At 45.6% G+C, this 15,344-nt stretch overlaps 2 protein-coding genes across 2 annotated transcripts; both read right to left on the bottom strand.

Moving 5' to 3' along the window:
- Positions 1 to 2,153: 2,153 nt before the first annotated feature.
- Positions 2,154 to 7,747, bottom strand: LOC104026510 (osteocalcin). The gene is made up of 4 exons (XM_009493764.2): positions 7,681 to 7,747; positions 5,913 to 5,948; positions 3,842 to 3,911; positions 2,154 to 2,283 (listed from the first exon to the last, which is right to left on the bottom strand). Exons 1-4 carry the CDS (start codon positions 7,745 to 7,747, stop codon positions 2,154 to 2,156), a joined length of 303 nt encoding a protein of 100 aa, XP_009492039.2.
- A 3,057-nt stretch (positions 7,748 to 10,804) lies between these two features.
- On the bottom strand, positions 10,805 to 13,837 carry MGP (matrix Gla protein). Its single transcript, XM_009493765.2, has 4 exons — positions 13,777 to 13,837; positions 12,950 to 12,985; positions 11,822 to 11,897; positions 10,805 to 10,943 (listed from the first exon to the last, which is right to left on the bottom strand). Exons 1-4 carry the CDS (start codon positions 13,835 to 13,837, stop codon positions 10,805 to 10,807), a joined length of 312 nt encoding a protein of 103 aa, XP_009492040.1.
- Positions 13,838 to 15,344: the final 1,507 nt, after the last annotated feature.

Below are 15,344 nucleotides of genomic sequence, written 5' to 3'. Positions count from 1 at the left end.
GTACTTAAATCTGTATTGACCAGGTGAAAATAGAGCTCCTCCATTCCAGCAGTAAATTTGTAATACGATTTGTGCAGTCAGCTCCCCAAAGGCTGTAATGACTTCAGCCCATATAGAGATCTGGTGACACAGCAGATGACATGATCAAGGCCTTTGTGTGTAACTTCTCAGAAAAAACATTTACCGAAAGGGAGAGAAAAATACAAAACTAACAGAAAGATGCAAATATAGACAGGAAGTTTGTTTTTCTCTTTTAACAAACAAAACCATACAGCGACAACAAAAACCCTGACTTGTTAGTACAGCAGATATTAGGATTTCACTAATCTCTCCAGTATTTTTCCCAGCAAAATTTTCACTGCTTTCAGTGAGCACTTTGTTCATTTTTACTAGATGGCGTTCAGAGGAGAGTTTTCCTGTGAGCAGTGAAGCCCCATCAGTTCATGCCAATAGAGGAACCAGTCCCAGGTGTTTGACCAAGACAAGCAGAGGTACTTATTAACTGCTTTCTCCTTGGCCAAGGTCAGCATAGCTGGTGCAAGTCACAGCAGCTTGCTAAACTAGAGATGTTCACTCTTACACTGGCAGCCATCTCTGTGGACTTATCCCGTGTCCTTACTTCAGGGTGTGGTCTTTCAGAGAAATGCTGAACTCAGTAGATGGTGAATCAGGGAAAGCTTGGCCCTCCTCTCCCTCACTGTCACAGTGTACTGGGATTGTGACCTGTAGTCACGATCAATGCAGTCACTTCTGATTCACACTGGAGCACAGAAGAGGAGAAGGAAGCCTCACACACCTGGATCCCGCTCTTCAGGGTTCATAGGAGCAGGGTTTATCTTCTAGACATCCCTAACCACAGAAAAAGGTTGTACAGAGGAACAGAGAGAAGCAGCACACCAGCTTTACATAAGCAGTATTTATTGCAGTCAGCAGCTGGGAGTGGCTGCACCAACTTACATGCAACCAGGGAGATTTGGTCTTTCTCAGTCTCCTGAGGGTCAGCAGTTCCTGTCCTTTGAGATGGGATGTGCCATCTACCTCTCAGGGAAGGAAAGCTGACACATAACATCAAGGGAGGCTGTGCAGAAAGTTGCTAAGGTATAATATTCATACAAGGGGACAGAATGAAGTAGTGCAGAGGGAAGAGGATATGTATATAAATACACACACTTTTTATATATCTACCTAAGAGAGAGATACAAGCTGCCTTGAATAAACCAAATGCTGACCCAACTTCAATCCATCCTTGAACCAATTTTCTTTTTATTTAGTTCATAAAGTTTATTGCTTTTTGTTTGCTTGCTTGCTTTTTTGGAGCTGTTTAGACACTTTTAGTTTCAAGCGTAAATACTAAAGCATCAGAGAGGAACAGGTTATTTTTTTCTTCTGCTTGGGTATATTCAGTTTCACCAGAAACCAACTGCAACAAAAATAGCAAGAGATTTCCAAGTTACTTTTTACAGACAGTCATTGAATCCAGCATACAAATGGAAGGGTTCATCTAAAAGGACTCCTCTAACACACCTTTCGGGATTTATCTTGTTGCTATACAGGCAAGTTTTGTGACAGAACAGTGTACCCGAAACTGATTTCTGGCTACGTAACAGCAGTTCCACACTCTATCCTTGCAAAATGATCCTACATTAGCACATATTTAGGGTGACTACTCTAACCTCAAAACACTCAACTTTCCTAGTCATTGTACCAGGAGGCAGCCATTCTGCCTTCTTCCCAGTGAGTATCCCAGGATCAGATCCATCACACTTACACATGTTGTGACATTTGCCTTCCATAATCTTCATGCATTTTGCAGAAGACGACAAAACCTCTTGTTACGTTTCTAAGATATACATTGATTTTCTTGATAGGAATCACAACTTTTTCACCTGTTGTGTCCTGGGGATTCAAATGGAAGGAGGTAAGACAAAGTCTTCTCAACCATTTCTGGTGAAGCTCAAAATACCACAAAAGACAACTGAAGAGAAAGGAAGAAAGCTGATGCAAACTCAGCAAGTGGTATAATTATTGCCTTGGTGTTCTGAGGAAGACCCCAGTCTAGATGTTTTTCTTCCCTCCTTCCCACCCACAACCTTCTTTCTCCTGGGGGGGTCAGAATGGTCCCAAGCAAAATGAATGAAGTGACTGTCCCATCCTTAGTATCTCCCAAAGAAACGGTTGTAGGCCATGGAAAATCCTATTTGGTCAGAGAGATAGTCACAGGGAGGGTAGTTTTCACAACGCTCATGCATCTGCTCCATTGGATTTTTGTAATACTCAAAGTACCTGGAGTGGACAAAGAGAGAGACGCCATTCTGCAGATTCAGACATGCAGTTGGAGAGGTTTCACACCCATGATACTAACACAAGAAGAGTGATTCCCCAGGGTGCCCCAATGAGAGACTTCTCATGGTGAGTTAAACACCTACTTACACAGGGATGGACTACTTAATTAATGCTGGAAAAAGTTGGAATTGGTGCCAACTTAAAGCAATTGCTCTTGAGGTTTTATCAGCAAAGGAGACCACAGAAGCAGTTAGTGGGGTTTTTTTTTGTCTCCAACACTATTCCCCAACTACCCAGGAATCTGTTGTTGTTATTTATTTTATTTTTTATTTAATCATCTCCTGCTTACCTTTATTTGCTCCCAGTTTCTGCTCACTTTCCCACTTGCCACTATTTTCCTTTAGCTTAAGGAGTTTCCTCTCATCATCCTCACTTCTGCTGTTGACAGCAGTACTACTCCCACACAGCTTTTGTTTTGCCAGGCTAAGCAAGCCGAATCTTCTAGTCTCAGCTACACACTCTGGAGGCACTTCTCAACTCCTGTTCCAGGTTTGGTTAATCTTTCCTGCTACAGGAGAAGTCCCACCAGTATATCACGAATTTCTTTATTTCTGTATTGGAAAAACCCTGCAGCACCCTTGAATTCCATGTGTTGCATCCATATTTCCAGACTAACCTTACCTCATGATCAAATAATACACTGAGCTGTCTGTCTGCCTCAGTCCTTACCGATTAATGCTTACAGCAGAAGCTACTTTTACGATGCACCACCTGTGAGGAGGTAGTCAGTACAGTTGCTACTTCTGAATTTCATCTTGGTTTTAATCACTGCAGCTTTCAACATCAGCCAGTTCCTCTGCTACAATGATCTGGATCCTCTTTTCTACAGATGGTGCCTCCCAATCTTCTATTATCTAAAACCAACATTATCCTTCTAGTCCAAAGACAGATTGAATAAAAATTCTTTTCGCCACAGGCCTACATGAGACAATGGCTTAACAAACTCTTCCAGGAAATACATTAATAACGTTCTCAGATGACCTCAAATTTCTCCAAATGTTTATAGCTAGGATTTTTCCAAATCTTCATGCCTAGGATTTCTGCACAAATAGATTTAGGTTCTACAGCTTCAGAAAGAACAGCCAATCCGATCTAGCCTCATCCCTACAACAGAGCTGTGCTTCCTTTGTAGGGAGCCAGAGGCAATGACCAAGGCTCTGTGATACTCATTATTGTGGGTATCGGCTCTGTTGACCCTGCAGGTTAGAGCAGCTTCTAACTTGTACCCTCCTGTCCCCATGGCTAGCCCAGAGAGCTAGTACTGTCTTCCTGGGAGGAATAACAGAGTCCAGCTATGAGCTCACAAAAGGATATTTATGACAAAAAAAGAAACATTTATCTATCAATGAGTGCCTCTTACAACCTTTTTGCTTCTACACATGAAGGTAATAACATAAATGTACAATAAATTAATGCATTGTCATGTCCTGTTGCCTTCCCACCCCCTCTTCAGAACAGGTCCAGAGTCCAGCTCTCAGCCTGACTCCTGAGTTATTACCGTTCATACAGGCTGGATCTCTTCTGCCTCTTCACAAAGGCATTGGCAACTTCCTTTTTAATCTTGATGCCTACCAAGAGAGAACAAAGCAGGTTAGAGATGCAGGGCCATGGTCTATGCAAAACATAGACCAGTCTAACCTCTGAAAAAGGACAGTCTACTGTCTTCGCACGCAGATGACTGTCATGGCCCATCCTAATTGCCCATCCATCTCTCCCCACCCCACTGTCCATGCAAAGCCCAAGAGCTGGCCTCCTTCCTCACTCCAACCTGCACACCTACATGGAGCAAGGGCCTTTTCTGTCATAAACTCTATTCCCTTATCACACAGCATGATCTGAGTCCACAGCAAATGTGCAGAAGGCAAAGTCATGACAGCAGAAAATACAAATAAGGAGGAAATTAAGTGGACGGCACCCTCTCTTGCTGGCCCGCTTAACTTCACAGTCTTGGTTTTCTTTCTATATTTTGACTCAGACTGGGAGTGATGTAAGATACCAGCCACCAGGCCTTAAAATGCCTCTAAAGAACCATAAGCAATAGGCGGCACATGGAAATACCAATGCTCACACATGCAGAGTTCCATGAAAGGTGAAGGGTATAAAATAATGAGAGTAAACCATCACCCAGCGAGACATACACCCAGTAGGTGCAAAGATCCTGGTGTTCAGGCACTTGGAGAACATGAGAGCTCTTTCTGCCGTGACAGTAGTAGCCCCTGGTCTCCACTAACACACCGTGTCAGCACAGTTGCTTATTTGTGCAAACACCGGTGTGCTGTGGAGCACCCCACAAGCAGCAGGTAGAGGCACTTTGCCCCTCAATCCCAGCCAGGGCTCAGCACAGCACAGCACAGCACAGCCCAGCCTCGCTCCATGGGACGGACCCACACCAGCACAGCACAGCATGGGTGCCGGCACACCAGCAACACAGGGAGCTGCACACCAATACATATTTCAGCAGAGAAACTGGCAAACTGTCACTGTCACTGGGGGAACACAGTTTCTAAGACCTCTGTCTGTGGGGAGATGGTGGCGTATGTGCCCTTTCCTCATTATCGTGGGGCGTTTGATTGTGTTTCTGTTTGGCAGGTGAGAGATGCCCCCTCTCTGGCAAGCTGGGGTTTAGTCTGGATCAAAATACTGACTACACAGAAAATGCCAGTTAATGAGCTGCCAGAAATCACCACCTTTCCCTGAACACTCTTTGCATTTTTTTTTTCTCTCTTTCCCAATCTGTGTTTGTGTTGGCTCACTGGAGAAATACCAGATTTCACGCTTCCCAGCAGCAATGTTATCCTTTAAGGTGTGAGAAAGGAGAGACAGGGAAGAATGGGGCATTTTCCATACAGACTTTTGCCAGGATCAGCTTGCTGCAAAAGCTGTGGACATCCCAAGGTGTGCAAATCCCCACGTCCCAGGCAACCTGACAGAGGAGAGACTGCAGCCCTCAGGAGCAGCCAAGGAAGGTGCTGGTTTCCAGGTGCTCCAGATTGTGGGATTTGCAGTGATGTCACAGTCTGTTGCAGTCTTTCTGCTCTGTGATCCTGCACACCAGATCAGCAGACCTGAAAGACCAGTGCCTGGAGGCCCTGGCGCAGGTTCTGCTCTCTTAACAGCCTGGGGATGCAGCAGTCACTTTGGATATGTCTCTGAGACCAGCTCAGGGAAGCTGGGAGACTGGCCATGTTGCTCCACTCACATCACCCTGTTTCACAGAGGGCAGATGCATGCAGCTGCTAACAACCTGTAGGACTCACGTCTTGTCTGGGGGCTGCTCAAGGGTTGTGGAGATGCAGGCTATGGCACTAGGATACCTGGAGCGATGCTAGGCTGCTGGTGCAGGGAGGCTGACCTCCCTGGTGTCTCCTGCCCCCACGGCTGTGAAAAGCAGCCCCTGTGTTTGCTGCAGGTGCTCCTGCACCTCAGGGACTGCAGTGCTGAGGGAGCAAAAAGGGAGCAGGTAGAGGGACTCAGCACTGTTCTTGTTCATCCCTTGAACCTATCGAAGGGAAGAAGGGAAGTAGATGCAGGAGAATGGAGCTGAGCATCAGTCACAACAACATACTCACTGGCAGTGCTGGGAGATCCTGAGGGGTCTTTGGGATCTGGAAGACAGATAGACAGTGAGGAGTTTGCTTGTGAGTCCTCCTCCTCTGCTCCACTCTAACTGAAAACCTCTGCCTACGGGGTGGATCCAACTCTCCCCCTTTCCCAGAAAGTCCATTCCTCCCAAAAAAGGGTTTTATTAACACCCACCTTTTAGGGATAGACTTCTTCACCATGGCAAAATTCACCCATTATGCCTGGATCTGTTTAATTTCAACTTCCTCTGAGCCAGATTAAATGACATAATAACCATATAACCACTGTGGAAGTTGGAGGAAGACCTTCCTCCTTCTCCCTCCCCACCTTTGCTAGGAGCAGGGACATCTAGAGCTAGGTGACCATTTGAGCAAAACCTCAAATTTGGAGAGAACCTGAAGATAGCTGAGCATCTCCTCTACCTTTGGAAAGAGAGGTTTCCTTAACTCTAGGTAGAAACCACAAACTATTGATAGGGAAGGGAAATACGGCCAAAAATCAGGAACGACTCTACCCTCACAGCTTTACGACTCAGGGTTGAGGTACCCAGCTCACCAACCCTCCCAAGAGGAATTTACACACCGTATTTCTATGTTCAGTCCTAATCTTAATCCTTCATCCTTAATGCTCCCTGCAAACACGCAAGGAAAGCATCCTCTAAGAGAAATGGTAGGTCTCCTAATCTTGGCTCTCCCACACCACCCTATCTCAAAATTTTTTTCTTCCACTGTTTCACCATATTTTTCCTCAACAATGTCAGTTCCACCCAAGTCACCAGGTATTTGGCATTTGTGTATTTATGGGCAGATAGGGGACTCTAGAGACCAAAAAAAAAAAAAAAAACCACCTGTGCTTAAACAAAAACTTTTTGTGAAAAGGGTTGTGTGTAGTTCTATTTTGAAGCTATGTACACGTTCCTTGGATTTAAAGAAAAAAATTAGAAGTTACTCCAAGGCCATTAAGCAATCTGGAATAATAATAATAACTAAAAAAAAGCAGATATATACTCAAGAGTGAAAAAGTGAGAGAGACACTGACAGATCAAATAAATTTGCCAGTATTTAATCATGACATCTGATGCCAAGGACTGAATGAAATTTAACTCTGAATGAGATAATACAAGAAAATACAACGCCCTCTCCTGCTCAGCTTCTTTTTTCCTGCTGTAAAGGGAAAACACTTGTTCTTCTGATCTTTCGCCCCTTCCCTCTCCATCAACTATAGAGCTGCCACTACATTACTGTCTCTTGATCATAAAGTCACCACGGCTAAATCACTTTCAAATGTGATGTGCTCTGGTTTTAATGAGACAACTCTCTTCTTTTTTAACAATCAACTTTTTTTTTTTTCCCTCCAGAAGTTCTCCACATCCCACATTTCTCAGCAGGTCTAGGCTTGCCTCTGTGCCTATCTCTGTGATCCTACAGCATTCCAGGTCTGATAGGTACAAAATCCCTCTCCCTGTGGTCGACACAACTCTGCTTGCAGCTCAACCCTCTTACTCAAAAGTGAGCATCCAGCATAAATTTGCCAGTTCACCTAAATGCTAAGTGCAAGAGATGAGGCGCTCTATCCCCAAGCACTCTCTCATCCATGATTCTCTCTCTGGGACAGAGATCTGAAGTTGTGCGATGACCAGCGGTGCACCTCCTCCCCCCAAAGCTGTGCGTCTCTCCCAAACCACAGGGAGGCTGGAGGCAAGCTGCAGGGTTGAGCAGCGCTCCTGGGAGCCTTCCTGGGAAGACATCCCCTTACCTTTCTCACAACAGCAGAGCGCTGCCAGGGCCAGAGTCACGATCAGTGGGGCCAGCAGACTCCTCATGTCTTCTTTGGCTGCGCTAGTCTCCCAAACCTCAGAGCTTTTCTGGAGGTTACTGAAGTTCTCCGAGCTTGCTTTTGGGCAGCAGTTTATATCCTGTGATTGCCTGGAGAGATCAGGGCTCTGGCTTGTGTTCCTGTGTCTGAGCTCCAAAACAAAGCCGTCCTTTGAGCCAGGAGATATAGGGTCCTGGCAGCCATTTGACATCCCTCTGAGGACTTGTGGCATTTCCAGAAGATTTTATCTGAGGTTTTGAATGGGACTGTTGAAGAAAAACAACTGGATAAAAAAATCAGTTTTATTATAAACATGAAAGTCATTCATCTTCTTGCCGGAAAGCCAGGGGAGAGACCAGCACACCCTGAAGTAAAGCAGCTCCTTTTGTGTAGTGGAGCTCTCTCATGTGGAAAATCAAATGACACTGAACTGAATGGTGACCCTTTTCCCCTACCCCACACTGAGCCATTCCCCTGAAGGTAAAGAAACCCACAAAACAGTTTGCATAGGGCAAACACATAGCAGATTTTCGCTTCAGACAGTTTCATCAAACCACTTTGGAGAGCTGAGGTTTTTATACTGTTGATGTCTTTGGTAGGTAGTTTAGGGGAGGGTCTTTCTTCTTTCTTCCTGGAAATCTTCCTAGTATGGAGGCTATTAGTTTGTCTTCTCTTGTCTAAAAATCAAATAAACCTTGAGACTCCAAAAGTGTTTGATTCTTCAGGACTTGAGTGGCTGTGGTTGCCTGGTATGTCAAGAGCCCTGAATGGGCTCGTCTACAGCCTGTCTACCAATAACCCCATACTCCCCAAACCCACCAGCCAAGTTTCCAAAGCCATGTCCTAAACACAGCACATGGATCACATTTTCCTCCACCTCACATCCAGTCCTCCTCAGTCCTGTATGTGGGGGAGACATCCAAGGGTTACAGAATTACAGCCTAAAAGGCTCCCAAGGGCAGTCAGAGCCATTAGGGATTGTGCCAAACCCTAGAAACACTGTCTTTTAGCTTAGAGAAATTTCAAGATTTAAAAAAAAAAAAAAAAAAAAAAAAGTTTATCTCTTCTACAGTCCAGGAAAGACTGAATATATATACTAACAACTTCCAGCAAAAGTATCTTAAAGAGCAACAGTTTAAAAATAAATAAATATCTAAAAATAATAGGTATTCTAGGAAAGTTGTGCTTCCAAAAGAAAACTTGAAAGAATATAAATATACAATTCTTGTAATCCAAACAGCTTTACTTCTCTTTCCAATTTTTCCCAAGCTTTCTAACCAGCATGTAGCCTCTTAAACATGTTTCATTATTGCTTACACTAACAAAATCCCACAGAAATCTCCGGTATTATTCAATATTTATACTGGTAAACCGGAGGTTCGAATCGCCAGATATTTCTGGGCACAGACTCAGACAGCACTAGCCCTGTGCCTTTCATTTTGGTAGTGTCACAGTGTTAAGTCAAACCCAGACACTGAAGGCTTGTTGACTTTAAGGTGTGAAAGTTTTGCCCTGGTTTGTAAGCATAAGATTCACCTACTTGGGAACATGCAGACCAAGTGTGGGTGCAAATATACCTAATCCATATGGCTTTTTTTCCTTAAACTCATTTATCTCTCACTTTTTGCTTTGGACAAAACTTTTGCAACTGTCAGGGTGGAGTTTTCTATCAGACATGTTTTCAGTAAATAAATCGCATTTCTTTCCAGAAGTGCACCTTCAAAGCTGGCAAAGACTTGAAGCATATTTTGCAAGAAGATGTGTGTTTCTAATGTGGCAGGTAGATTTGCCTCTAGACTTAATTTCACAGAATAGTAAACAATTTGATACTTTATACCTCATAGCCTTTGATAGTGTGCCATGAATCTTTCCCACTTCTATAATTTGCAGGTGCCTGTGGAAGCCTGGAGATGTGAATATTGAAACCAGCTGTGCTGAGCTGATATAGGGGACATTATGTCTCCTGCACACCCCACACCAAGGAGTTTCTGAGCTGCTGTGGCTGATGACCAGCCTGGAGCAGTATTGAATTCTTGGGCATGTCAGCACTGGTGCTTCTTGGCCTGGGGACTGCAAGGTGCCCTGGTGCCAGTGCTGGTGACAACCTGACAGCGGTCACGCTCACTCCTCAGTGGGCCGGGAGGTCCTCAGCAACCTGTGCACAGGGTCAGGCCACATCTTGATTTTGAATGAGTTATGAACAGTAAAATAAAATTGTTCTAGGTAAACAAAGTTGGACTTAAACACAAATGCTGGGTTTCTTTTATTTTTTTATTTACCACCTGAAGCTCCTTTTCAGCTTTTGTTTCTGCAGCTTTCTAGCACTACCAGAATCATTCCAAGTGGAAGTAAGGGCATGGAATGGGATTCCAAAAGGAAATATGAGTAAAATGGATCACACTTAAAGGAGCACACTATATCAGGACCTGAGGGTAGCTGGATAGACAAGATGCAATTTACAGGCTGTTTCTGTCACTAACTCTTGCCCTAACTTTGTTTTTAAGGTTAAACAGGCACCTTCTGAATGTTGTTTCCCCAACTGAGGAAAGATGCTAGAGATTTTGTTTTCAAAAAGTGCATCTCACCCTGCTTTCTGAACACCGCACCATTTTAAGACTTCTTAAGACTAGGAACTGAAATTTGCCAGTGACATCTAAAAGAAGCCACTTGTAGACCCTCAACAAAAACATTGTAGGTCCTTTCAAACTCATGTGATTGCAAGGTAGTGACTTTTTTCCGTAATCTGCACCAGATTCTATGATAAACAAACTCATCTTCTTCGTGGAAAATTGCACACACCCCCAAAATACTGTGACTCATGAGAAGATAGTATCAAACCAGCAATTTATTGTGTAGTAAACACCCACATCCTGAACTCTCTCTGATCTCTGCTACATCAGCTCAGCACTAATTAACACAGTGTAGGAATCCGTGGCTACATGGGAGAGAAGCAGCAGGCAGGATAACATACAAGGACACAAGCAACTGAATACATTTCAGAGCCATTGCATTTTTGGGGAGGATATCCTGGGCTCCAGGCCCCAGAGTGGGGACAGGTCATCCTTTACTTATTTCTCCTTCTCCCAAAATAGTTCCTGTAAGCAGCAGCATAGCCATGGCGAAAAGCATAGTGTTCGCAGGGGTAGTAGTCCTCACAAATCTCCCTCTGACGTTCCTGGGGTGCCTTATTACGCTCCCTGATCCTGCAAAAGTAGGAGAGATGAGTGGTAAGTGCTGCCGTTTTAAATATCTGTCCACAGCCCTTTCCTGCCCCACAATCCCCACCAGGATTAAGGGTCCATCACTAGATTTCATCATCCAGCTACCAAGATGTTAGCATACCAGCTTCTGTGTTCACCGCACCAAGGAGAGTGATGTGACTACAACAGGAGCATTTTCTCTCCCCAGGTAACCTTTTATTTCAGGGCTAAGTAGGGTGGTGGGGAGAGGGGGATGGCTCCTGCCTCAGCCTAAGGAAGAGTCCTCCCTCCGCAACACCCCCAGCCTGCTGCCTTCAGCTCTTCTACTCTTCCCCAAAGCCATGCATGGAACAAAGACCTGAAACATCCTGCAAAGGGGCCACCTGGTACTGTGGAGAAGGTTTGCCTTGCTAGGAGGTGATTTCTGTGCTTCAGCCTTTATTTTCACAAGCCCTACATGAGGCATGAAACTGCCTATATCTGCTTTTTATAGATGAGGCAAGGAGGCCCCCAGATGGCCCTGTGATTTAGAAAATGTCATGTAAATTCTGCATGAGAGCTGAGGACTAGAACAAGATCTCAAACTGAGCTTCCTTTCTGGCCATCCCACACTGATTCCCCCTCCTTCTGTTGGTACTTTCTTCAGAAAAATTAAGCAAAGTGCTCCCAGCACATGACATGTCCTCAAACGCAAGGACTCGCTCTCTGCTATCTGAGTTCTGGCTTCTCCCAGGGTTGGGGACTTCACAGGCACCTCACTGAGAGAGGGGTTGAGGCTTCTCAGAAGTCACCATGGCTTCCTCCCCTGGTACCAGCCTGTGCTTGGCAAAGAGAGACCTCTCCCCCCCTCCCATCCTCAGTGTCCTGAGGCCATAACATACCTCTCCTGAGAGATGGCTTCTAGTCTCGTGTCAGCTTGTATGAAGTCATGGGCCCTTCGCCTGTTGATGAAGGGATCTGAGAAAGCAAGGAGTTGTTCAGAGTAGATAGACACTTTTTCAAGGCCAGATTTCAACAAAAGCTAGCTTCCACATTTATAAAAGCTTCCTTGTCCACCTTCCCAGGCACAGTGAGACCCAGGACCTTTTAATATTCCCTGCTGTCCACCCCACTGGTTCATGCACAGGTTCTCCCTCTGGCTTGTGCAGCCTGTATGGAAGTGCACATGCTGCTCTAGTTCTGCTGTTACTCAAGCCAGCCGGGGTAAAGCTACTGTGATTTTCCTGCCACAGCCCCTCTGAATGAGTGGAAATTGGCCAAGAGGTAGGTGTCAAGCTGTGCAGACCATGGGAGGTCTGGGCACGCTCAGTAGAATTAGTAGAATCATGAAATTACAGGTAAAAACAGGAAGGGCCTGAGTCAGTCTATCTGCCTCCAAGGTCAGGCAGTCACTGAGCAGTCTGTGTGGCAGTTTTGGACTGAGGTGCCCGAAGGTCCCTTCTGTCCTTTTTGAGAAATATCACAGTCCTATTGCAGAGTTCTGGAGTCTGTGGATGTCTTTGGCATTGGCTCCCACATATGCCTTTGTGCTTCTGACCAGCTGTTTTGTGAAGTCCTTCTCCCAGATGGTCTAATTTCTTTTAAGATTCAAACCATCTGTTCTCTAACCTCTCCAGGATATTGCTTGTTCCATGGTGAGACTCTCCACCCTTTCATGCTTCTCCTGTGACATTAACTCTCTTTTCTAGACCAAGGATCCCTCCTGCCCACACATCCCACCTGCTTCTTCCAAGGTGCAATGCAGCAGGGATCTAACTTCATGACTCATTATTTTTTGTTTTCCAATTCTCATTATATTCTTTGCGAAAAAAAATTAGTATGCACTTGTGCCCAAACACGTGAAGTCTTTTTTTAACTCTCTTCCTATTCATCCTGCAACTCCATCACCCAGTAAATTCAATTTCCCTAGGCTGAGTGGTTCTGCCTATTTAATCTCCACAGTAAAGTACAAAGAAATGGTCTTGGAGATGTCACTTCAAATTCAAGAAAATAGTAAAGCAGTCTCTTACTGAGATATTCATGGGATTCCATGCTCTCACGGGACTCTGGGGAAAGAAAGAGTAAAAAGTGTGGTAAGACACTGTATTGATGGGATTCACAGTCTTTCACACACCACAGATCAATATAACATGCACACAGAAATCAGAAGCCAGGTTTTAAGGCACCTGTTTAAAAGGAAGAGAAAGGGATCAGTGGAGTGACGTAGCATTTATATGAGGAGTTTAGGGTGTTCACTAGTTCCGAATGGAATAACCTGGTGTCTTAGCCAGGACTTCAAGGCTTGTGCTTGGTCTTCCAGTGTGTGATTCTCAAGCATAGTTCCTCACCTTTGTGCTCCTGACACTACAGTGGATATGATACTTGTTTACCTTCAAAGCCTGAATGTGTGCTTAGGGAATGGACTAGCACAGTGAGATGTGTTTGACTCTTGCATGAAACAGCATCTTAATTCCATCAGTATGGAACTGTGTGCCTGAGGAAAAGGGGGCTGATATTACAAAAGGAAAAAGGGAAATCTTCCCATTAACAAGGAAGAATTAAGAATAAGAACTCTTATTGTAGTCCAGATAACAGAGGGGCAGAAAGAGGAGCAGCCTGTGAGGTAAGCTGGAACAGAGTGGAAGGGGCTGAAGCATCCTGGACCACAAATCACAATGACAGAAGCTGACAGCTCTGGAGCAGGGCTAGCACGGTCTGACACAAGGGCAAAAAAAGCAGGCAAGAGATCAAGTTAAGGGGAAGAAGACACAAAGCTGAATAAAAACCATCTGAATAGACCAAAAAGATATCTGCAGGTTTGGAGTTATCACTCTGCCCAGTAAAAAAGGTCACCTACCATAGCAAGTAGCAGCCATCACCAAGACAGCCAGGAGCGTAAGGATGATGAGAGTGCGCATTGTGCCAGTGCAGGGAGGAATCTCTCTCTGTCTCACTGTGTCTCACTTTCTTCCCACTGAGGGCAGCTGGAGATTCTGGGCTGCCTGCAAAATTAGCAGTGGAATGTTTATTATGAAAACAGAGCCAGGAGGGGGCCCATAAAAGAGCCTGGGGAAGGCAACAGCTGGCTGGTACACACTCTTTATGGAGCCATTACAAAACATCCTCTATTAGCAGATTGAATCAGGTTTTTGGAAGGAGGGGGCATGCCCCCTTCTTCTCCCAGTTCAGGGCTGGGGGCCATAATTCACAGGCAAGCATGTCACTAGCACTCCACTCTCAGAAAAGCTGGCCTGCACAAGTGGAAGGAATTTCAGGGGCTGCCGGGGGCCCGGAGGGAGAGGTGTGTGCTGATCCCAAATGTAAATGTTTGTCTTTCTAATTTTTCCTCTGATCTGCCCTCTTTGCCCTCACCATCCTCTGTCTGGATACACCCAGCCCAGACTGTTCTGTCAGCTTTGCCAACACAGACATGGATAACGAGGCTTCAAACACTCCATCCCCACTTGGTTCCCCTCCCTCCAGCTGGCCCCCACTGTGGTCCCAGCCTGCCAGTCATCAGAGGAGGAACCCAAACCTACTGCCCCTTTCCCTCTCCTACTTTATTGCTCCAGGAGTGACAAGCAGCAACCTAGAAGAATCCCTTTTGCTGGAGGGATCATGATTTTTGCATTGAGATGACAGCAGCACCCAGAACTCTATCTCTGCAGGTCCTCACTGTGGTTCTGATCCTACACTGCTCTTCCAGCCCAAGGGACAACATCTTGGTGAAGGCAGAGGTAACCCTATCTCTCAGGGCTGATGCCTCTCTGGTCTAGCACTAGCAGTTCTTGCCCCACTGGGCACCAAATTCAGATGTCAATGATGAATCTCCCAGGCCAGCAGTCTCTGGAAGCATTACCTCACCTTCTAGCACCCAAAGAGCTTGTCTGGGACCAACATCATGGACAGCAGCAATGTCAAAAGATGGGGTGTTCCCCTCTTCAGCTCTGTGGTACAGTAGGAGGGAGTGAAAGAAGAAAGAAGGAGATACAGAGATGGGCATCCCTGCTGGGAGAAAAGCAAGGGGGAGTAGTTTGCTAGAGGCAAGAGAGGGAGGGAAGGTGGGTACCCAGTGCCTGCCAGCCCTCCCGCATGGCAGTGGTGGGGCTGGGACCATGCACTCTGCCTGGGATGAGCCTAGGGTACAGTAACTGTTGTTATGCCTGATCCAAGCTGCGGTGACTCCCTGTTTTGCCCATGTGTACATGCAGGCATCAGGATTTCTCACTGATAGGGTGCAGACTGAGTGCACTCTGGGTGTAGACTATTCCCCCCAAGCCAGTGTGGTGCTATCACTGCTGTCATCTGCAGAATCCAGTCTGGGGAGCCATGCTGCAGGTAATACAGCGAAGAACTACAGGGACAGCTAGCCAGAGCCTAACACTTCCCCAATGGGGAGTGAAACTTCAGTGGAACAAGATTACT

This window comes from Pelecanus crispus, chromosome 1 (genome assembly GCF_030463565.1).
Source record: "Pelecanus crispus isolate bPelCri1 chromosome 1, bPelCri1.pri, whole genome shotgun sequence".
Classification (NCBI taxonomy): Eukaryota; Metazoa; Chordata; class Aves; order Pelecaniformes; family Pelecanidae; genus Pelecanus; species Pelecanus crispus.
Note: the sequence above shows the minus strand (reverse complement) of the source record. Positions and strands in the feature narration are given on the sequence as shown.

Coding starts and splice junctions, on each gene's coding strand:
- MGP (XM_009493765.2), bottom strand. CDS start 13,837: ATGCGCACTCTCATCATCCTTACGCTCCTGGCTGTCTTGGTGATGGCT. Junction 11,898..12,949: donor GGAATCCCATGAATATCTCA/GTAAGAGACTGC, acceptor TTGCTTTCTCAG/ATCCCTTCATCAACAGGCGA. Junction 10,944..11,821: donor GAAGCCATCTCTCAGGAGAG/GTATGTTATGGC, acceptor CTACTTTTGCAG/GATCAGGGAGCGTAATAAGG.
- LOC104026510 (XM_009493764.2), bottom strand. CDS start 7,747: ATGAGGAGTCTGCTGGCCCCACTGATCGTGACTCTGGCCCTGGCAGCG. Junction 5,949..7,680: donor GCTCTGCTGTTGTGAGAAAG/GTAAGGGGATGT, acceptor TCTGTCTTCCAG/ATCCCAAAGACCCCTCAGGA. Junction 3,912..5,912: donor AGGATCTCCCAGCACTGCCA/GTGAGTATGTTG, acceptor CTCTCTTGGTAG/GCATCAAGATTAAAAAGGAA.